This window comes from Plecotus auritus (genome assembly GCF_963455305.1).
Source record: "Plecotus auritus genome assembly, chromosome: 7".
In the NCBI taxonomy this organism is placed as follows: Eukaryota; Metazoa; Chordata; class Mammalia; order Chiroptera; family Vespertilionidae; genus Plecotus; species Plecotus auritus.
Window position 1 is genome coordinate 54,178,347 of NC_137774.1, and position 22,433 is coordinate 54,200,779.

The window sequence follows — 22,433 nt, forward strand, 5'->3', positions numbered from 1 at the left end:
TACCATCACCCAGCTCACTCTCAGGCTGCCAGGGAGGTCTGACTGTACAACAGAGGGACAAACCAAAGGCACCTGATGCTATAGCAACCCCTGCCCGTCAGATGACATCATCCCACCACCCATGATGCTCCTGGCAACACCTCTAACTTGATTCCAATCCAGACCCTGGATCTGTTTCCCAGTTCACAGATGTGTAGAATGAGAACTGAGCCAAGCACTGCACAAGGCAGCGCATGAACCAACCCCGACCCAGGGACGCTGCAAGGCAACTGCCGGGTCCCCTGTATAGTAGGGTCAAGAGAAAAAGGGAATTCGCTGCAATGCGACTAAAGGGACAGGACAAGCAGATGCAGCACGTGGTCCTGGATGGTCTAGGGCAGTGGCTCTTTGGCCCCTTGAGTGTGGCTCTTCCACAAAATACCACGGCCTGGGCGAGTCTATTTTGAAGTGGCATTAGAAGAAGTTTAAGTTTAAAAAATTTGGCTCTCAAAAGAAATTTCAATCGTTGTACTGTTGATATTTGGCTCTGTTGACTAATGAGTTTGCCGACCACTGGTCTAGGGTTAGATAGAACAGCTGGAAGACACTTTCAGGACAGCTGGCAAAACTGTGTATGCAGTATTGGATGACTTTGTTAGGTGGCAACGGCTCACTTTCAGGAGGCATGCTGAAGTGCTGCTGGGGAGAACTTCTTAAACACTCGGCACCAAAGAAAGCGAGAGCCACTCCTTTTCCAGAGGAAACAACTCTTGACATTTTCTTGTGATTCCACCCAGAAAAGCTTTCTAATGCATGCTCCATGTGTGGATGTGTGGGTGCGCCTTTCTGGCATGTACCCGCAGGGAACCTCGTCCATTCCTTGTGTGTGTAATGCCGTGTGTGTGTGTGTGTGTGTGTGTGTGTGTGTGTGTGTGTGTGTGTGTGTCTTGCCTCGGGCTGACCTAGGCAGAGTGTTTTCAACTTGAGAGGCAGCCCAATGTGGAGGGCAAGCCCAAACACCTGGGCTCGGATCTGGGCTCTGCCACTTCTCAATATGTGACCTTGGTCTAGGCAGGTAATTCTCTGTGCCTCAGTTTTCTCATCTGCAAGCCTCCTAGGGTGGCAGTGAGGATTAAATGAGTTAATATGTGACAAGCAAGCACTTAGTCCAACGCCTCACCCATACAATACTTACTAGCATCTCAAAGAACCCTCAGTCTAGGAGGGGATACAGCTCCCAAACCCCCTAACTTATAGACCACGGCTGAGGGATTGAGGTGAGGAACTTGCCCAAGGTCACCTAGCCAGTGAGAGAAAGTCTGACCCTGAAGATCTTGCTCTTTATTAGCAACCCTTCCCACAGGATCCAAAAAGGTTAAATGACTCTCACAGCTGGCAGAACTCAAAGCCAAGTCTTAAAGCCAGGTCTCGCGCTTGCTCCTAGCAACCTTTGGGGCTCAGAGACCACAGTCCTTTCCACGCAAGCTCAGCCTGGGCAAAGGCCCCACTCTCCGGAGCAAGTATGCATTCCAGCACAGAGATGCCCACCTAAGTGACGAGGGGGAGGGAGTGCCAGGACAGAGGAGGCTTCTGTGTTCAGAGGTCAGGGAGTCGTTCTGACATGAGATATTGGAGCAGAGGTGGGGGGAGCAGAGGCCAGACATAGAGCAGGTGGGAGTTTCGCTCAGGGGGTGGAGGGCTCTGAGGCTGGTATGGGCAGAAGGTGCCCCAGGGGTCAGATGGAAGAGCCTTGGTCATTCCAGAGGCCCCTGGAGGCTTTGGGAAGGTCTATGCAGAGCAGTGATGCAACAGGACCAGTCCAGTGATGCAATGTGGGCTCTCAGGCCAGGACTGCAGCTTTGCAGGAGCTGAAAAGGGGCCAGGTTCTGATTAACTGAGGTTCTGATACCTGGAGATATTGCTGACCATCTAGTCAGAGGCCTGGCTCACGATGACCTTCAGCAGCAAAGCTCCCCGCTTCCTCGCCAACAGGGGCAGCTGTGACCTCAGCTGTGCGAGTGAACTCAGCACCTGCAGTGCTTTCTTCTGACCAGGGCCATCAGCACTGGCCCCCCGGACGACATGTTGAAGACCTCACCTCAGCACCTCAGCATGGAGCCGTATTTGGAAATGTTGTTGCAGATGTAATTCGGTAAGATGAGGCCACACTGAAGCAGGGTGGGCCCTGATCCAATAGGACTGGTGATCTTACAAGAGAAGAGACACAGGCGCAGATGCACAAGAAGCGCACCTGACGGGGATGGGGACTAGAGCACTGCAACTGCTAGCCAAGGCGCCAGGGCCGGCCGGCCGCCACCAGGAACTGGGAAAGGCCAGGACCGAGCCTCCCCTACGGTTTCTGAGGGAGCACGGCTGCAGACCAGTGTTGGCTCCAGAAGGGTGGACAACCTAAAGCCACCGGGTTTGCACTTCATTGCAGCATCCCTGGGAAGCTACCAGTCAAAACCTGCCCAGGGCACATCTCAGTGCCCCACCACCTCCCTGCACACAGGCATCTTCACCAAGCAGGGAATGGACCCCCACCCCTGGCTCTTTACTGGCCTGGCCCTGCTCATGAGTGCATCCTGCCCCTGGGCACCTGTCATAGCAGCCTACATTCAGTTCTGAGTCCCCTAGCTCCTTCTGCCTTGGGACTGTCCATTCTCCTCATGTGTCAGCTCCAATGCTGTCATCTATCTAGCAAGCCTTCCCCAACTGTGCCACCAGAATGCTCCACAGGGCAGGGGCTCCTACGGGCTTCACTCGCCACAGATGCCCTCACCCACCCCTGGGCACCAAGAGTTTGGCGAGCACACAGGGGGCATCTGCTCCGTGGGTCCCTCCGGGCCTCGCCTGCCCCTCACCACTGGTACTTAAGCATTCTGCACTACGGACCTGCTGGCGGACCTGCTGGCGGTGCAGCCAGCTCCTCAAGATGGTAGGAGCCATGCAGCCTTGTTCCAGGCACAGAGCAGAGTTCAAACACGTGTCAGTTTATTTCCAAGTTTAGTCCCCGTGAAACAGTGGCTGTGACTTCCAAAGACACACCTCACATACTCTCACCATATTGGTGCTGCCACCTCTGGTTGCAGACACAGAAGCTGAAACCCAGGGAGGAAGAAAGCAGAGCCAGAGCCATGGGGGGAAGGAGAGCGCGGGGGGGGAGGGGGAGCGCGGAGCGCATGAATAAAAGGCAGTCGTTTTACTTGTCTGCAGGAGTCACAGCCCACCTCCATCTGAAACAAAGAGCGAGGCTAAGCTCTCTCCTTGGGCTGCATCCCAAGACCACCAACCTGTGTGTGTGTGTGGGGGGGGGGGGGCAAGGGGTGTGGAAGGGGGGCTTGTCCAAAACATGGAGCCACTCTCCTCACTGCTGCTTCTCCAAGGGTCCCCATGGCTCCTATCGCTTTACCCCGTGAAAGCTGCTCTTTGGGTGGAACTGGGAATCACCACAGCTCTCCAGGTGGGAGTGGAGGAGGGAGGTGGGGAAGGTGGGGGCTCTGAACACTGGCACTCAAATTTGTGAGGAGGCACAGGGCAAGGCATGAATTTCAACAAAGAAATACTTAACATGCAATACCTGACTTCTTTTCCCTTAGACCAGTGGTCGGCAAACTCATTAGTCAACAGAGCCAAATATCAACAGTACAATGATTGAAATTTCTTTTGAGAGCCAAATTTTTTAAACTTAAACTTCTTCTAACGCCACTTCTTCAAAATAGACTCGCCTAGGCCGTGGTATTTTGTGGAAGAGCCACACTCAAGGGGCCAAAGAGCCGCATATGGCTCGCGAGCCACGGTTTGCCGACCACTGCCTTAGACTATCAAGGAAAAAAGTGACAACCACCAACACAGCAATAGTCCCCTGGTGTGAATGAATCAAAAGTATACCTACTACCCCTGTCTGTTGTTGGTCAGTGGTTAGAGCGTCAGTCCGAGCACCAAAAGGTCTCGGATTTGATTCCCAGTCAAGAGTACATACCTGGGTTGCAGGTTTAATTCCTGGCCCAGGTCAGAGGGTAACCAATGGATGTGTCTCTCTTGCATCCATCTCTATCTCCCTACTTCTACTCTATCTAAAATCAATGAAAAAAATATTCTTGGGTGTGGATTAACAACAACAACAAATTATACATCCTCTTTTGTCAGATCAGCAAAGAATATATTTTTCTGGTATGCCACAGAATTTTAGTAATTGGTTTATGTGCCATGCAATGAAAAAGGTTGGAAATCTCTGTCTTGGAGTAATACTTATAAACTGAAAACTCACTTTTAAAATAAGTGTTCTGATAGCAATTTCCAGTACATTAATAATGACCTTAAAAAGAATTACAGTGGGGCTCAGCATGAGCATGCCATCCACGGCTGCGGGCCTCCAAATGGGCACAAGATGTGGGAAGCATTTGCAATGTTGTAAGAGATAGAATGACAATACACTTTCCCATTAATCTCAACTCACTTCTGGGAATTCTACATTGAAAACACAGTCCAAGACCGAGTTAGAAAAGCACACTTTCTGCATGAAGACATTTACCACAGCGCCATTTACACCAATGAGAACCTAAACACAACGCTGATCAGAACAATGGCGATGACTGCTCTGTGTATGGAGCCCACTCTGTGCAAGGTGGTGTGTGCAGTGTCATGTTAGCACATGTAATTTTCACCATAACCCAGGAGGGAGTACTATCCTTAACCCCGTTTTACAGATTAAAAGCCTTAAACTTGTAGAAGTTAGTAACCTAACGTTTAACCTTTAAAAAGAAGTGTAAAGCAACCTAGAAAATGCACACAGAAAAGTGGGGGGAAATCAGACTGCATAATTGTGTTATTTCTCATGGGAATCCGGTGGTAAGCAGTGAGCTGAAGGCCACCCCTATGGCCATGGCAGTGTCCGCTGTGGCCTGCCCTCGCCCTGTCCCACCGTGTACAGGATTAGAGCAGCTCAATAGTCACAGGAGCTCTGAACCCCCGCTCAGCCCCTCCCAGTGCTACACTTGGCGCAACATCAGTATGTCTGCCTCTGCCGAACGGGAAGCTCACCAAGGGCCAGGCCTTAGCAGCCGACTGAGCCCCACTGCTCAGCACCAGCCCTGCACTCAGGGACCTACAAAATGAGCAAATGAACAAACATTTTGAAAAATGTGCTCTGAAAATGTCACATGGCTATGAATGACACTTGTACAATACTGTTGTTTTGTTATCTGCATAATACAAAACATTACATCCATTTTGTTCTCATGGCACCCTCATCAGACCTGTGGTCAGATTTGTTAGTACAACTGCCTTTGGGGGATGTGTGTCTTGATCTGAACTTCCATTCCTCCCCAGGTTAAGAACCTGGTTGCTTTGCCCACAGATGATGACCACGACAAAACCCCACAGCCGGGGCTTAGACTGCCCATGCTCCCAGTCCAGGCAGCAGGACCTCGGCACTGAAAATGGTAGGGCTGTCCGCTGTGACTGTGAGTGCCTGGCCCCCAGGTGAGGATGACTTAGGAAGCTTCACCCAGTGGAATGCTGAGTACAGCTGTTAAAACGTTTACAGAACTGCGGAGAAATGAGAGAATGCATCTGTTATAATGCTGTGAGACAAAAAGCAGAGATAAAGTTGCATCTATACCAGCCGTGGGCAAACTACGGCCCGCGGGCCGGATCCGGCCCGTTCGGCTGTTCTATCCGGCCCACGGAGCCGAAAGAGTGGAGGGTTCTCTTCCTCTCCCCTCCACTCCTTCACCAGCATCAGTGTTAACGTGGCAACGTCGGGAAACACGGCCGCAGCTCCTTCTTCTGAGTGGGCGGATTTATATCCGCCCATTCAGTAGAAGGAACAACCTCTCAATCTTCCAGAGGCTCCTTGTAATGGCCGCGGACGCGTCCCCCAACATCACCCTGGGAATGCGTAGACACGTTATCGTGGTGATGTAGGGAGACACGCCCCTGGAGAGCACAGTATCAGAGCATTAGCTCAAAAGGAGACCAACAACACTGTTCCCACTGAAGTTGATGTTTTAAAGACCAAAAACCTTTCAACCCAGTCTACATTGCCATCTACATCTACGTCCCGGGCATAATTTGGAAGTTGCACTAAAGAAAATGTTTAATTTACTGTTTACACATTTTGTTCTTTTCTATTTGTTTTAGTTTTAAATTATTTTATTATATTTAAGTTTAATTTGAAAGGCTTTTGTACCTTTCCTTTGTTAGGCAATTTTATTTTGCCTTTGCCATCTTCAATATAAGGTATGTTATTGTGCTGATTCCTCCATTTTTTGAAGTTTCAAATTATAATAATTAGTGTTTACATTCTTCTTGTAAAAATGTTTGAAATGAATAAAACTATTGAAATAAAAAAAAAAAGACCATACCCTTTTATGTAATGATGTTTACTTTGAATTTATATTACTTCACACAAACACTCCATCCATGCTTTTGTTCCGGCCCTCCGGTCCAGTTTAAGAACCCATTGTGGCCCTCGAGTCAAAAAGTTTGCCCACCCCTGATCTATACCAAGCATGTCAAACTTGCAGCCCGCATGTGGCCCACAATGACTATTTTTGTGGCCCAGTCAATATAACGGTATGTAGGAAACATTTTAATATATATTTGTAACTTAATTTTTACAATACCCTGATATACATAATTATTAAAAACGAACTACCATGTTCGCTAATTACTATAATCATGTTGCATTCATTTCCCTTATGTACCTTATGCACAAGCGCACCATTTCTCTCCACTAATACTAGCAGCAAATATTTTAGTAGCCGATGGCCACATCATTAGTCTTGAACTGGCTTGTTTGGTGCACACAACTGGAAATATTTCACTTTCGGAGAACAAGAAAAATAGGTTTATTTGCGTTACACTTATTAATTTGTGCAGTTATTCAGTGTCTGATAAGTTAAGGTTCAAGAAAAAATATTAATTTTTATTAAAATGTTCTATTATTTTATGTTAACGATGACATTTATTTCAGCCCTTTGTATTCAGCATGTCTCTATCAAAATAAACCTACATTTCCATGAAAACTGAAGCTTTTGTTTTTTTGTGGCCAACATACACTTAAATCTTGCTTATTTGGCCTGTGTTAGCCTTTGAGTTTGACATGCTTGATCTACACTGTAACTGCAACCCTGAAAAAGAAAATGCTAAAAAAAAAAAACAAATAATAAGTCCAGCTCTGGACAGTGTTTTCAGTAGTTAGAGCAGGAGTGGGCAAACTTTTTGACTCGAGGGCCACAATGGGTCCTTAAACTGGACCGGAGGGCCGGAACAAAAGCATGGATGGAGTGTTTGTGTGAACTAATATAAATTCAAAGTAAAGGAACGGAGGGGAGAGCAAGAGAACCCTCTGCTCTTTTGGCTCTGCGGGTCGGATAGAACAGCCGAACGGTCCGGATCCGGCCCGCGGGCCGTAGTTTGCCCACGGCTGGGTGAGACCATCAGACTGAACACTGAAGAGTCTTCGGTTTGATTCCCAGTCAAGGGCATGTACCTCAGTTGCAGGTTCCAGTCAGGGTGCATGCGGGAGGCAACCAATTGATGTGTCTCTCTCACATTGATGATTCTCTCTCTCCCTGCCTTCCACTCTAAAAATCAATGGGAAAAATATCCTTGGGTGAGGATTAACAACAACATAAAAAGTCCAGGAGGAAATACATTAACATGTGAACAGCTGTCTTTGTATAATAAGATTATGGGATACTTCTTGCATTTTCTACACTATCATAAATGAACATGCATCCCTTAGATAATGGAAAAACTGGCAGTTTTTTTATTTCAGATGCTTCCCACCGCTACCAGTTAGCACTGGAGAAGGAGGCCCCAGGATCTCATCTGAAGGGTGTTATCTGCGGACAGGGGGACTGAGCCTCCCACTAGCAGTCAGCACTAGGAGCCTCAGTCAATGCGCAACATCCATTTCGAGCTGCTGAGAGCTGGAGTGTTGCCTGCTGACGCTCCCTGACTCAAAGGGCACTCTACTAATCAGCAGTGGAGGGGAGACGGAGGAGGAAACTTCAACAGAACAAAGCGGCACACTGCATCGGCCACTGGAGCCCAGGGGCGCACACACTGCACTCGCTAGAGGCTTTACTCCCCAGTGACAGCTTTACTCCTCTTGGGCCTATCCCAGAGGTTCCCACAATTGGTCAGACCTGTGGCCCAGACTTCAGGGCAGGTGGGACATTAAACAGCTCCTGGGCAGACAGCTTGAGAGCCAGTGGCTTAGGGAAAAAAGGAAGCTGGCAAATGAGGAACAGCATTTATTACTAAGCAATAACTACAACTATGAATCATACCACTGCTAAATTCAACTTTAAAGCATCAAGAAACTACAGATATGTATAATGTTTCTATATTGCGGGGGGGAGGGGAACCTACAAAGTAAATTTTCAAAAGACGAATGCTCATGCCAAAGGTGAGCACATCACATAAAAACACACTCCTCCCCCCAAAATTAGGTTTGTTTAGCAACTGCTCATGCAGTAAGTGTGTGATGTCACCTCTCCAGGGTCAGGCTGCACACAGCACAAACAAGGCTCCCACTCCTACAGTGTGTTTCAGCACAGCAAGCCTGAAAATACAGGAACTGCTAACTTCAGACGGTGAAAAGTACTCTAAGACAACAGAATAACCTGGTACAGAGATTTTACATAATTACTAGAGGCCCGACGCACGAAATTCATGCAAGGAGCTTAGCCCTCAAAGCCCCGGCTTTGTCCAGGAGGTCATCTGGTCTAATTAGCATATTATGCTTTAGACCTATCCCTCTATCTTTAGACCTTCCCTCTCACTTTTATTCACATCTTTTGTAACTGCTCCCTTAGAGCTGACCACTTGAAATCAGCCATTACGCAGCCATGAATCAGACATTATACCAGCGGTGGGGCTGTGTTACAGAGCCTGACTTAAACTCCCCTTTTCCCTTTTCATACCCCATTCTTGACAATTAGTTAAAAAATAGTTTACCTACCTATACCACAAAGGACACTTTAAAGACAAATTGGTATATTATATTCATAACTTCGATTTTCTATGGCATAAGTCAACATCAATCATCCTATCTAACAGAGGGAATATGTTAATTGATTGTCACGCCCTCACAAAGATGGCGGCACCCACAGCCAATAAGGAGGGAATATGCTCATTGACTGCCACGCCCTCAAAGATGGCAGCGCCCACAGCCACAAGATGGCGGCACCCAGTCCCCTCAACCCTGCCGGGGCGGCAGGCGCCTGCCTCCAGAGTCCCCCAATCCCCTCAGCCCCCCAGCTGCCCAGGGCCGGCCTGAGGCGCAGGCAAGCCTCAGATGTCGGCTGCCCAGCAACCCAGGGCTGCCTGAAGCTCAGGTAACCAGGGCCAGCCGAGGCTTGCGCTGTTGGCAGTGGCAGCAGCAGAGGTGTAATGGGGGCATCGCCTTCCCCTGATTGCCGGGTCGCCTCCCGCCCCTGAGGGCTCTTGGACTGTGAGAAGGGGCAAGCCAGGCTGAGGGACCCCCCTTCAGTGCATGAATTTTCATACACCGGACCTATAGTATAATTAATAATGATCAAAACTGCCCTAAACAGCTCTGCAGATGTGGCTCAGTGGTTGAGCATCTACCCATGAATCATGAGGTCACCCGTTCGATTCCAGTCAGGGCACATGCCCGGGTTGTGGGCCTGATCCCACGTAGAGGGCATGCAGGAGGCAGTCAATTGATGTTTCTCTCTAATCAATATTTTTATCTCTCTATCCCTCTCTCTAATCAATAAAAACATTAAAAGAAACCCTACTCTAATCAGCACTTTTGATGGTTGTGTTGCAATCTTATACCATACTCTCTGACAATCGGGGCTCCCTGGGATCTGGGTTCCCATTAAGTAATCATTGAAATAAGAATTCCTGCTTTTAACAACCATGCAATTAAGAAAAAAAGCATCACACAAGATGGACCCCACACAAGCATGACATTTCAATAGGTGTACACTGCATATTCAAACGGTTTGTAGAACAATTTAAAAACTACTTTTAAAAAAAAATTTATATTTTTACTGAGTTCAGAGAGGAAGGGGGAGGGAGAGAAAGATAGAAACATCAATGATGAGAGAGAATCATTGATCGGCTGTCTCCTGCACGTCCCCCACTGGGGATCGAGCCCGCAACCCGGGCATGTGCCCTTGACTAGAATTGAATCTAGGACCCTTCAGTCCGCAGGCCAACGCTCTATCCACTGAACCAAACCAGCTAGGGCTCTCCATTGATTTTTAGAGAGAGCAGAAGGGAAGGAGGAGAGGGGAGGAGGGAGAGTGACAGAGAGAAACATAACATGAGAGAGACACATGGATCGGTTGCCTCCCACATGTGCCCTGACCGGGCCAGGGATCAAATCTGCAACTCAGGTACATGCCCTTGATTGGGAATTGAACCCGAGACCCTTCAGTACATGGGCTGATGCTCTAACCATTTAACCACACCAGCCAGGGCCCAGAAAGGCTTGAGCCACATGCTGGCTAGGTTTGATTTTTGTTTTAAAGCAATTAACATTTCCCCACATCCTCAAATTTTCAAAACAGACTTATATAAGACTCTTTCTCAGCTGCCCGATGCTTCGGAAATGCTCTCTTGCGTGTGAACACGCTCTCCTCTGCAGTGTGCCGGTAAAGCTGGTGCCATGGCGTCAGTCACCCCCGATGTCCTGTGCCGCAGAGACCAGCTTGCCTGGAGCCCTGGAGGGCAGGCTGTTACCGGGGCCTTCTCAAACACACGTGAGAAACCATGCACACAACAGCTTTCAGAATCTCTTTAACGGGTTTAAGAATGTCTGATCTCCATGAGGGAGTGGGAGAGCCATCCATCCCTCCACTCCCGGCGAGAGACTGCGTGCAGACCGTGGGATGCAGCCAGGACAGAGAGCCCAGCGCTCCCACAAGGGCCTGGGCTCAGGCCCTGCCTCTCCTCCTCACAGGGAGCACTTGGCCTCCCTGGACCTCATATGGATCCTGGACTCTTGTTCAGCAACTAAAGAGAAACTGTCCTCTTTGGTACTGGTGGCTGAGAAGTTCAAAGCCAAATCTCCAGCAGTTATGTGTGACCCTTGCCTTGTCTCATTTTCTTATCCTTATTTTCCTTTTGCCCAATTTTTTTTCTGGTGTCTATTTAATCCTCTGACACTGCCAACTGCAATGCTTTCTAGAGTGAAGCAGGCAGGGCAAATAAATGAAATAAATGTGGTGAATCACTGCCAACGGTGTGCAAGGGGACCCGCCCTGTGTGCAGGGCTCCCGGCTCAAATGAAAGGCTGGCCTGAAGGGAGCACTGACGTCCCCTGGGAGCAGACCTGAACCCCACCACGGACGGCTTCTCTGCACTGGCCAGAGTGCTGAAGGTGTCAACCAAGCAGGGGTTCATCAGGACAGCTTGCGAGACCTGGCCACAGGTAGCAGCACCCACCCCTTGCAAAGCACGCCACTGCCCACTCGGTTCTGGGACCTCAGGTTGGTTCTCCTTCACCTGAAGGAATCAGAGAGCAATGAGGATTTCTATTCTCCCCCTTCCTTCCGTTTTCTCCTTTCCTAAGAATGGGAATGCTGACACCCAGAAACCCAAGGCACCAGCCACACGGACACGGACACGGTCATGGTCACACTGCAGCAAGGCAAGTGCGGGCCTGGCTCGGACACTGACACAGAGCCCCACAAAGGGAGCTGAGGCAGCAAGTGGGCCTTCTCTCCTTTCACTAGCCCTCCCTCTGTGGAGGCCAACCGAGGCCCAGAGAGGGGGTGAGCGGGAGGTCTAGCCCTGGACCTTGAAGCATCCATGTCAGAGGACAGCAGCGATCTTTATATTCCAGGCTTCCAGCTTGACTCACAGGGACAATTCTCCCAACCTGTGTGGCGCCTTTGATATGGGTTCCCGCCACCCCAAGAACATCTACAATTTTCCCACAGCCTGCTGAACATCATGAGTGGCTCTGCAGAATGTGGGAGGGTGGACAGAGCCCTGGGCAGGGGGACAAGTGGGCTGTTCACTCCATACAAGCTGGCTACCCTGTCTAGATTGTCTTAAGCAAAACCCAACCCCTCACAACCCAAGAGACCTCCTCAGGGCCCCACAGCTTCACCTGCACACAGCAGTCCTGCCTACTCCCCATGACCAAGTGAGGCAGCCGACACAGGTGGGCCCAGGAGCCAGCCTCGATGGGGAGGGAGGCCAGTTCACCAGGAACAATGAAACCATGTGAGTGCAGGGGAGGCCAGAGTGCAGAAGGCACCTTCAAGCCTGGAATACTCCCTTCGCCCAAGACTTCTCAGACCTCCTCCACACCTCCACCTGCGAGCCTGCTAGGCACATCAGCATGTCCAGAACACAATCCCGCCTCTGCTCACATCTGCTCTGCTCATAGGCGCCCTCTCGCCAGGGGAGACAGTCATCAGAGCTGTCCCAAACTCCTCTCACCTGGTCCAGTCCTCCAGCAAGCCTTATTACTCTTGTTCACGATACACCCAGACCTCCACAGCCCCATCAGATCTAGGCATGTCGTCTCCCACCTGGATGAGGGCAGTGGTCTCCTGACTGGCTTTCCTGGGCCCACCTTGCTTCATACATAGCTGGATGGTCCTCCTGAGCCTTCACATCCCTAAACGGGATCAAGTCCCTCCTTGTTTCCAAACCCACCCGTGTCTCCCTAGCTCACTGAGTAAAAGCCAAAGGGTTTGTAATGATCCAAAAGCCCACCACCAGTCTAGTTAGCATATGGCACAGGACAGCATATGGACAGGCAGAGAAAGAACTTAATACTTTTATAGCAACCTGACATTGCTACAAACGAAACACTGATACAAAAGGACCAGTCTGAGATGGATTAGGGATGGAAAGAACTGCTCCCTGCCTGAGTCAGTGTGAGAAGTGGACCTACCCCTTCTCCAGGCCCGCCCTCTGCTGTATTCCCACCCTGACCTCACCTACTCCTCTCCCTCACCAGCTCCAGCCACACTGGCCATTTCCTGTTCCCCTTCCTGCTCCACAAACACCCTGAGCAGACTCCCACCTCAGGGCGTTTGCACTGCAGCTCCTGCCATCTGCCTGGAGTGCTTTTCCAGATATTCAACAGCTCATTCCTCCTCTTACTTCAAGCCTTGCTCCAGCATCACTTTCTCAAAGAGGCTTGTTGACACCCTCCTTAACACTCCAGACCACCCTCCCTATTCTTCAGCCAAGGCTGGGCTGTTTTGGGTTTTTGCTGTTTTACAAAGCACTCATCATGTAACATGCTGAATAATGTCTTATGTTGTCTCTCTTCCCACTAGTAGTGGCAGGACCCCTGCTTGGTGCTTAGCACAGGGCCTGGCACACAGTGGGAACTGAATACATATCTGCTGAATGAACAAGGAAACATGGGAGCTAGAGTGCAGCTGGGGCAGGCTTCACCCAGAGTGATGCACCAAGGCAGATCTCAGCAGACTCAAGCTGGCAGGGGGCAACCAAGGACCACCAGAGAGGGAATTGTCCGCCATGCCAAAAGCTCTGAGCTGGGCCCTCTGGGATCCAGAGGAGCTTCCTGCGACCAGAGATCAGAATCTGATGTATAATACAAAGTGGGAGGGCAGATAAGAATGGGGAAGAAGCCAACCAGAAAGCTGGCAGGGAACTGAGGACATGGAGCTAGAGATGAAGGACAGCACTGGAGAGGTTTCTGAGATGAGGCCTATAGATGTCTGCAGGAGGAGGGGAGGGAGGACGCACAGGGAGGGTACATGGGTATGGTAGGAAAAGGAAGCTCGCCTCAAACGGCCATGATTACTGTGGATGCGAACACAAAGGGGTCTTCTCACAACTGCCTTCCCTGCCCCCGCCCTGAGTCTGCACCGTGTCTACTGGGCCTCCCCTGAGGGATCTGAGTCCCAAGTGTGCCTCTCACAAATGTCCCCCTGAATCCCAGCCTACATTTCATGAGCCCGCCCATGAAATCCTGGGTCAGTCTGACTTCTCCACTGCTGGGTTCCAAGCAAGTATGTCCAAAGCAAGTCTGCCAAAATGCATATGTTAGCATTTACCTTCCATTCAACACTTTGCTAGGTGCTGAAAAAGAAGAGACAGGAGTCACGGGACAGGGCCCTGCCCCCGCAGCCCCATCCTGGAGCGTGTGAAGTGTAGAGAGGAATGCACACATGGTGAAGCATGACACATGACACCATGTAACACTTGTTTGCCCAAAACTCATCTAGGGTGGGAGAAATACTCAAAAAAATAAATAAAACTCATTTTTATCCTTAATTCCTACCAGAGCTGAAGAAGAGAAATCCACCTGGGCAGCATGCCCTGAGCACTTTGCCAGATATGCGGGGAGGCCCCCATGTGGAAGGAACTGCAGGGCAAAGGGGCAGAGGGGCAGAGGGCCTGGTGGAGCAGGGTGTCTGGTCCTGGCAGAGTGGGAGGAAGTAGAAGGGGCGTGTCACCTGATTTTAATGCCAGGTCCCAGGAGAGGCAGCCTGCCAACAGAAGAGCTGGAGGGCCAGTGAATACAAAGCTAACCACTGAGACCCACCATAGGCCCTGCCAGTTACTAAAAGGGTAGAACCTGGAAAACACAACAAGGGAGATCCTGGAGTTCTGGGAGCATGGGGCCTGCTGGGAGCAGCCCTGAAGGTCTGGTGGGAGGCAGACCTGTAGCTCAGCACACTGGGAGCTCCTTGGGAACACCGTGCAAAGCTGACCCTCCTTACAAAGTCCTCTATAAACTGTTTGAGGAAGAGGGGGGGCACAAAGGAAAATGTCCCAGAGCGAAATACAGTGATCACACTAATGCCCACATCCAAAACCCTGCAGTATTAATGAGGCAGGAATAAACAGTCCCTGTTTCCAGCCTGAATACAGGCTGGCCACACCTTACTGGGAGTCTCACAAAGGCTCTTTGTTGGCACCCTTCTAATAAAGCTTTCTTCTCTTTGGCAGGGCCCCACTGGGGACCAAAGGTAGGTAGATTGAGAACATTTTCCTGTAGGCAACAGTGAAATCCGTTTTCGATTTAACCTGCAACAGTTGTAGTCTCTGACCAGGATACATTATTAATTAGTCAAAAGAGAAGCCCCATTTTTAATTACCCACTGAATTAGGTATCTTCAAACACTGTGACCTAGAATTGACAGTACAGCTAACTCTCTGTTTACCACTGTAATGGGAATTTTAGGAAGAACAGCAGTTAATTGAGAAGCAGAACAATCCCATTTTGTCCTCAGCAAGGCACGTATCACTGCATCAAGGACGATGGCTTCCAACGACCATCCTCCGAGGTCCTCGGGTTTGCCGCATTGGGAGACTTAAACCACCCCTTTCCGGCTCAACAAGCCAAGGTCTGGTCCTCCACTGCACCTGGGTCTGGCAGACAGGAAAGCCCTTCCAGGTTTTTCAGGGCATGGGGACACAGGAGAGCATGGACAGCCACCCCGTGCCTGACCCAAAGAGCAGCTCCCCTCTTAAGCCTCGGGCAGAACTTCTAGCAAGTGACATGAGACAGCGTGAGGGGAGCATGACCAGGACTTGAGCTCCTGGGGGAGAGGAAGAAAGGGCCCTGGGTCTTCTGGAGTCTGGACCATGAGGTCCAGAGGACACAGGGAGAGAGTTGGCTGTACTGACACGACACGCACCCCCCAGCAAGCTGCCCAGCATTTCTAGGAAGGAAAAAGCAAACTGCCATCCCACCTCGGCCTGCGCGGTCACAAGTGAGGCAGGGCTGGGACCAGTCACCATTTGGGTGGGAGGCCAGGCCCAGGTGCGACAGGAAGGGGTGATGCTGGCTCAGCGGCTGCAGCTCCTCGCTCTGACCCAGCGGGACCCCCGTGCGGTGCTGGGGGCACAGCGAGGTCTCGGGCGCTGTTGGGCAGGGACATACATACACACACAGAAAAAGACAGGCCATTAGAGGGAGACGGAGTGGCAGAGGTTCCAGCGGAGGCCAATGCTTGCCTGGCGTTCTCAGAGGCAGTGAACAACCTGCTGACCCACCACATTCTGACCCTGCACATGCTGCTCAAGCTCAAGGTCTGAGGGAACCAGAAACCGTGGAGCTGAGACATGGCAGCAGCAGGCAGCCCAGTGTAAGGCCGGCAGGACCTTTGATGAGAGGCCCCGCCCAGGCACCCACCTGCACCTTCCATGACATCCCCTGCCACTGGAGCATCCTACAAACTACTGACGAAACAGCACTATTCTAGCCCCTCGCTTTGTAGCCTCTGGCTTCTTGAGAACAATGACTGCAAAGGGCAGGTAGAGAGAGGAGCAGCTCCCGGTGGCCACACAGCACAACTACAGCCACTTCCCAAGAGGAAGCCAAGGGGCCTGGAGACCAATTCAACCCATAGGAGGCCTTTCTGGAGGATGGAGAGAGGTAACTTGAGAGAAACAAACAACTTCACTCTTAAAGGGCAATCTTTATTTTCTGGGCACCCTAGCCTGGACTCTGGAGATGCAGGTTATATTTTTTCCAAGATGCAGGCTTTCATGAAGGTCACACCTTTGCTTAAGCAGAGTTCAAACTAAGTGAGGAACTGACGGGACAAGAAAACGCTAACCTCTCCCAGCTTGGCAATAATTTACAATTTCTAGAGGCAGGGAGTTTGACTTTACTATGCAAATTTCTTATCTGACACATGTCTCAAAATGCTACTGGTGGCTGTGCAATGTCAAATTGAAACCTGCAAAAGCAAGAAATGTTAGCAGACCACTGATTAAGGAAGGGTTGGCAGGTTTGTCAACTACAAACAACTTCCTTTAAAAAAAGTTTTTGTTATGCTGACCTAAGCGTTACTGATTCCAGAAAGAAAGAGTATGGGGACCTATACTTTTATTTTTGCATCCCCCACTGCAGCCCACCCCGCAGGCCACTGGGCCACCTGTCTCTACACCGCACTGTGAAGGCCGAGGAGCGATTCCCGGGACCACTTTCAGTGAGCAGCCAGGATGCCATGCTGTTCACAGAGGTCAGCCTCCATCAGGCCTGAATTCCACTTCTGATCCCTGCCACTTCTTCTGAACATTGGGCCAAGGGTGATCTGACATTCAAAATGAGGAAACAGCAGCCCCCCCCAGCACAGACCCAGCCATGCCAACAAACCACCACGAACTCTCGTCTGCAGGTGGGAAAAGGAGCCCTTGCCCACAGGAACACCTGCAGAGGCCTTGCTTTCTCCGTTTCAGTGACACAGAGACATACCATCTCGTGCCCTGTGATGCCAAAGCAGAAAGTACACTGAGCCGGTCAGGAGACCTCTAGCCCAATCATTAGAAAAACAATAATATGAGATTAAAGAAACAAGATTATCCAGAAAAAGCACCTGTTTCCTCCCAGCTACCAAATACAGTCAACTCCCCACTGTGTGTGCAGGAGGCAGCCCTTCACTGCAGCCCTCCCCAGGAGGACACAGGAGGCCTGCCTCCTCCCCTTCTCCCGAAGGCAGTCCTGCCTAGATGCACAGAAGCAGACTCAGAAGCAGAGGCTTTTGAGACACTGGAGCCAAAGCAGTCACAGGCTGAAAGCACCTTTGTAACAGTAACTCAATCCAGACGAAGGAATACTGTTGTCTAGGAGGCCAGAAGCTGAAATGATGCACCATCTCACTCAGCCTAAGGGCACCTCCCACCTGTTGCCCAGTGCTACTGGCAAAGGGTGAGGCGCATTTCCACTACTCACAGCCATGATAGGAGGCTGGTGATCCCCCAGCCTTGCCATACTCCTGCTCCGAGTAGGTGGTAGAGAGGTTGGGCTGGCTGGAGCCGCGACCAAAGGTGATCTGGTTGCTGCTCATACCGGTGGCAACCTGGGCCATGCGCTCTTTGGTTTTGAGGGCCTGGACCCTCTCAGCCTTCAGCCGCTCCTCGTCCTTGAGGAGGGCCACCAGCTGCTTCGACTTCTCACGCACATTGATGCCCTGGTCCTTGCCATCGCGGTCAATGTACTGGAAGTCCTTCAGGGTCTGGATGGCAAAGATGTTCTCTCGGCACTGCTGGGCCACCCGCTCAGAGCCCGTCTTGATGAGGTAGTCCAGGAGCGTCAGGGCCTTGTACACGTGCCGCCAGTTCTTGCCGTGGTCATTGAGCCGCTTCCACACCATGCTCATGATCTCCGAGAAGGCCACCACGTTGTAGGTCAGGTCCGCGATCTCAGTCATCAGGGAGCTGGACGGGCCCCAGGGGTCATTGGAGGTGGCTTCCCGCACTTTTATTTCTGCTTCTGAGTAATTGTTCACAATGTTTTTCATCTGCCGTCTGATTGACGAAGTCGTCATCTTTATTTTCTTTGTAACAAATGCAAAAAGCCCTTCAAAGAGAGAAACTCTCCTGTCCTGAGCAAGCTCGCACCCTGGGAAGCTTCAGTCTCGTAACAGATCTGGAGCAAGGCCCCCGACAGTCATTTCTTTTTCCTCTGTTGGAGACTCAGCTCTGAGAAGCTGGAAGCCATGACCTAGAGAAAGAAAGAAAAAACACTCACTGTGCATGAGCGCCTCAGACAGCAGGCGGCTTCGGTGCAGACACTTCTGTGAACAGCAGGTATTGGGGCATGTGGGGGAAGGGGGGGGCAAAATTGGACATACTCCAGTCTCCCCAGGATGGAAGAGATTTCATCTTTCTTTCAAAACTAAAAGATCAGTATGACAGGTTAATATTGAGTAAAATTTAAATTAAAGTTTAAGCCTTTGGAAGGAAAGAAGTAAACATTATGACTATTTTCTATTTTCAAAAGGCTTCCATTGAAACGGCTCTTCTATGGGTTGTCTTTTCATTGCACGGCAAAAGCCAACTACAGAAGCCATGTTGGGGAAGGTTGGTCCTGACTTGTTTTAAATTATCTTTGGGAATAAGAAAGCCTCTCATCTCAGTATATCTTAACCCCAAAATGCCTATCTACACCTTTAACATTTGGCTTTGGTCCACATGCTTAAAACTGCCCGGGGATTTCTCCATGAGCAACCCATTTCTCCTGACTTTTTATAAAGGTTCCCAACTACTCTTCTAGAGCATAGCTGGACTTTCGAGTCTCCAGCATCTGGCCCGAGCTATATAATACAGCTCAGAAATAATCTGGTTCTAGCCCAACCCCCTCATTTCCAGAGGAGAAAACTGAGGCTCAGGGTTATGCATTAACTGGCTCGCCCAGCCTTATGCCACAAACATGTCATTCCCTCTCCAGAAAAGAAACATTTACTGAGCTAGAGTGAGACCCATGTCCCTGACAATGGGCGCTGGTCCACAAGTTTGGTGACCCATTAGTCTTTTAATCGATGAATACCCAGCACCTAGTACTGAGCCTGACATCATATAAACCCTGTTGAATAAGTTTATGAAACAGACTGAAAACAATGTCCCTTTCCTCAGGAAGGCCACAGTCTGCCAGGGGATGGAGCAGAGGGGATCTGAAGATGCAAAGCCAGAACCACCACCTCAGCTGGCTGTTGGGGCCGCAAAGGCAGGCACGGGAAGGACTTTTGCCAGAAATTACCCTCAATATGGTCTTCAAAGCTGAAGAGACCTGAGGGGATAAACAGGAAGTAGTGACATAGGTTACTCCTCATTTATAAAGTGAGGAAAAGTCCCGGAGACTCCAGGGACTGCCAAAGACAGAGCAGTACAGCTGGAGTCTGGATACAAAGCTGCCCACCACCCACTGCCCCGTCCCCAACCACCCACTGCCACTTCCCCAACCTATGCCTGCTGCGCCTCTTGGGCCAGGCTGTCTCACTTAATGCTCATGAAAACCTTCTGGATAAAGATTATTCTTCCCCTTTACAGATAAGGAACTTGAAGCCTGAGCTGACTAAGGCCACCACCAGGCTAGCCCTCCTCCCTTCTCCCCTCCTCGTGCCCTTACTCTCTATCAAGCTGCTACGAGGCTTCTGCCAGACAAATAATGCATGACTCCCACCTTTATCAAAAGCCCCAGACAGGCAATGGGCAGTAGAAAGAATAAGTCAGCAAAAGGTATTCGGTGGGGGAAAGCCATAGGATATGCAATCAGCGATCACTCATCACATGCTGCCATACCAATAAGAAAGACAGCTCATAAAATTTCATCCTGGTGACATCAGTACATCTGCTCTGGCCAATGCGGCCTCTCCAATATGACAAGAATTCTGACTCCACAGAACAGAGCTCCAGCTGAAGGCAGGGATATTCTGCCTCTCCACTACCTGGCAGCTCTCCCGAATCCGCTCAGGCCTGTCAAAGGACCAGGCATGGAAACTCTCACAGTGACCTGCACACTTGATTTTAATTGTTTTCATTCACAGCAACAGTCAGTGCTGGCAGAGATGGGGTGGGCCTCGAAAAGAAAAAAAGACTCTGATTTTGAATAAGCATCTCCCAGATTGAAGCACACTCATCAAAATCAGCAGTAACGTTTGGAGGTACTTAATATCCCGGGCTGTGCGATGTGCCAGGAACATGGCACTTACTTTGTTATTCCATCTGGCACGCAGCAGGTCAGACTGTCCCACTTCTCAAGGAGAAGCAGGTGGAGCTGGGATCACCTTTTTCCAGGTATGAAAGCAGCTTCAGTTAAGCATGATAGCAAACCATCCTGGTAAAAAGGCCCCAAATGGTTGACAATATAATGAAAAAAACACACACACAAAACACCACAATTTCCTGAGGGAGACGTGGTACACTGGGCTCTGCTGCCCTTCTCTAGTCCTGCCACCTTGGGGGGTGGACCAGAACAGCTGGACCTGGTGTCCTCCCAGAAAGACTAGGAAGAGGCCAGAGTTCCTGTGAGCAAGGGTCAGGGTGCTCCTGCTGACAGATGCAGACTGGGAAGAGAAATGGGCTGCAGACCAAGGCAGGGGCGGCCCTCACAGGCTCCACCTGCAGAGATATCTGTTAGCAGTCCCTGAAATAGGCCTCAAGAAGGAAAAAGCTAATAAAATGCTTGTTATATTCAAAAATATATATATAAAGTTTATGTAATACGAATGGCTGCCTGCCATTTTCTTCAAGCTACAGACAAGAGCCACTTTCAGGACTAACAAATGGTGGGAAGGCTGAGATCTGGAGATAAGAAATTCCTGATAGGCCTGGCATTGCTCAGTGGTTTGTATTTAACCTATGAACCAGGAGGTCAGGGTTCGATTCCCAGTCAGGGCACATGCCCGGCTTGTGAGCTCGATCCCCCGTAGGGGGCGTGCAGGAGGCAGCTTGACCAATGATTCTCATCATTGATGTTTCTCTCTCTCTCTCCCTCTTCTTTCCTCTCTGCAATCAATAAAAACACATAAAAAAAATAAATTCCTGATAGGACAAAACACCCAGAGGCACCTTTGAGAAACTATTTTCATGGCCAAATGGGTTACCCATCTCACCCAAAACTTTGCAGATCAAAACTTCCAATTCCGCCCTGGCCAGGTGGTTCAGTTGATAAGAGTGTCATCCTGTACACCAAAAAAGTTGCGGGTTTGATTCCAGGTCAGGTCACATGCCTAGGTGGCACGTTCAATTCCCAGTCAGGGCACGTACAGGAGGCAACCAATCAATGTTTCTCTCTCACATCCATGTCTTCCTCTCTCTCTCTAAAAATCAATTTAAAAATACCCTCAGGTGAGAATTAAAAAAACCACACATACACAACAAAAAGCCTTCCAATTCCATCTGTAAGAGAACCTGTGACACATGAGTAGGCTGGGGGACCACAGCAGCGCCAGCCTGGCTCAGCTCTCCTAGGCTCCTCCAGGCTGAAGACTGGACAAGTGGCTCTGTCGCACTTGTCCTACTCAGACCTCGGTTTTTCCATTTTTAAAACATCGCCCCCTCAACCTCAGATTGGGCAGTAATACTGTAAATACCTCCCCCTCCCCAAAAACATCTGCCAAATATCTCCTCCCAAAAGCCAGCCCCAAACACACACCATCCTCAAATACACACACAGTCTTATTTCCAGAATCTGAATTGTGTTTTGTTCTCACTCTCTTTTGAATGAATGCCTCCACTTTCCAACTTGCCTTCTCAACTTGCCAGTTTTCTCCAACTTGCTGAGCCTGAACTAATGTACATGCAAAAGTAACTAAAACGAGGGTAACTTGTTACACCTACCTTCTGGGCTCTTCACTCAAGTGTGCAGAAATATGATAAGTTTGTAAACTTCCAGCCATTTATTTATTAGGACCGCCAAGACAGATATGGGGATGGTAGTGGTGGGGACACTGTCAAAACAAGAAGGGAAAATAAACTTTGTAAGATATAGACTAAAAGAAAAAAAGTGGCAGGACTCATTTTCATAAACTATATGCTGACAATTGAAGGGACAAATGCCACTAGGACATCAGGAACTAGAAATGCCTTTAGAAATATTTCTATTGTGGGTGAAAGGGGCTACATGCTAACCTGACAAGCTCGGGGAAGGCCTGCATGGCAGTCTTGCAAACTTAAAGACCTAAAGTAACCACAAAGGATGTCTGAAATTAAAACTTCAACTAAAAGCAGTTATG

The 22,433-nt window shown here is 49.7% G+C and overlaps 1 protein-coding gene across 3 annotated transcripts in view; it reads right to left on the reverse strand.

Annotated features, from left to right (window-relative positions):
• The window catches only part of EPN2 (epsin 2), an 85,734-nt gene that overhangs the window by 26,962 nt on the left and 36,339 nt on the right, over nt 1-22,433 (reverse strand). Inside the window, exons 2-4 of one of the 3 annotated variants that reach the window (XM_080680386.1) lie at nt 22,039-22,148; nt 17,651-18,421; nt 15,664-15,834 (exon numbers count right to left, since the gene is read on the reverse strand). In XM_080680386.1, coding sequence (XP_080536512.1) covers nt 15,664-15,834; nt 17,651-18,245 — 766 coding nt within the window. In that variant the 5' untranslated portion in view covers nt 18,246-18,421; nt 22,039-22,148. The remainder of the gene's footprint in view (nt 1-15,663; nt 15,835-17,650; nt 18,422-22,038; nt 22,149-22,433) is intronic. The other 2 variants (XM_080680387.1, XM_080680388.1) reach the window with 2 other exon arrangements.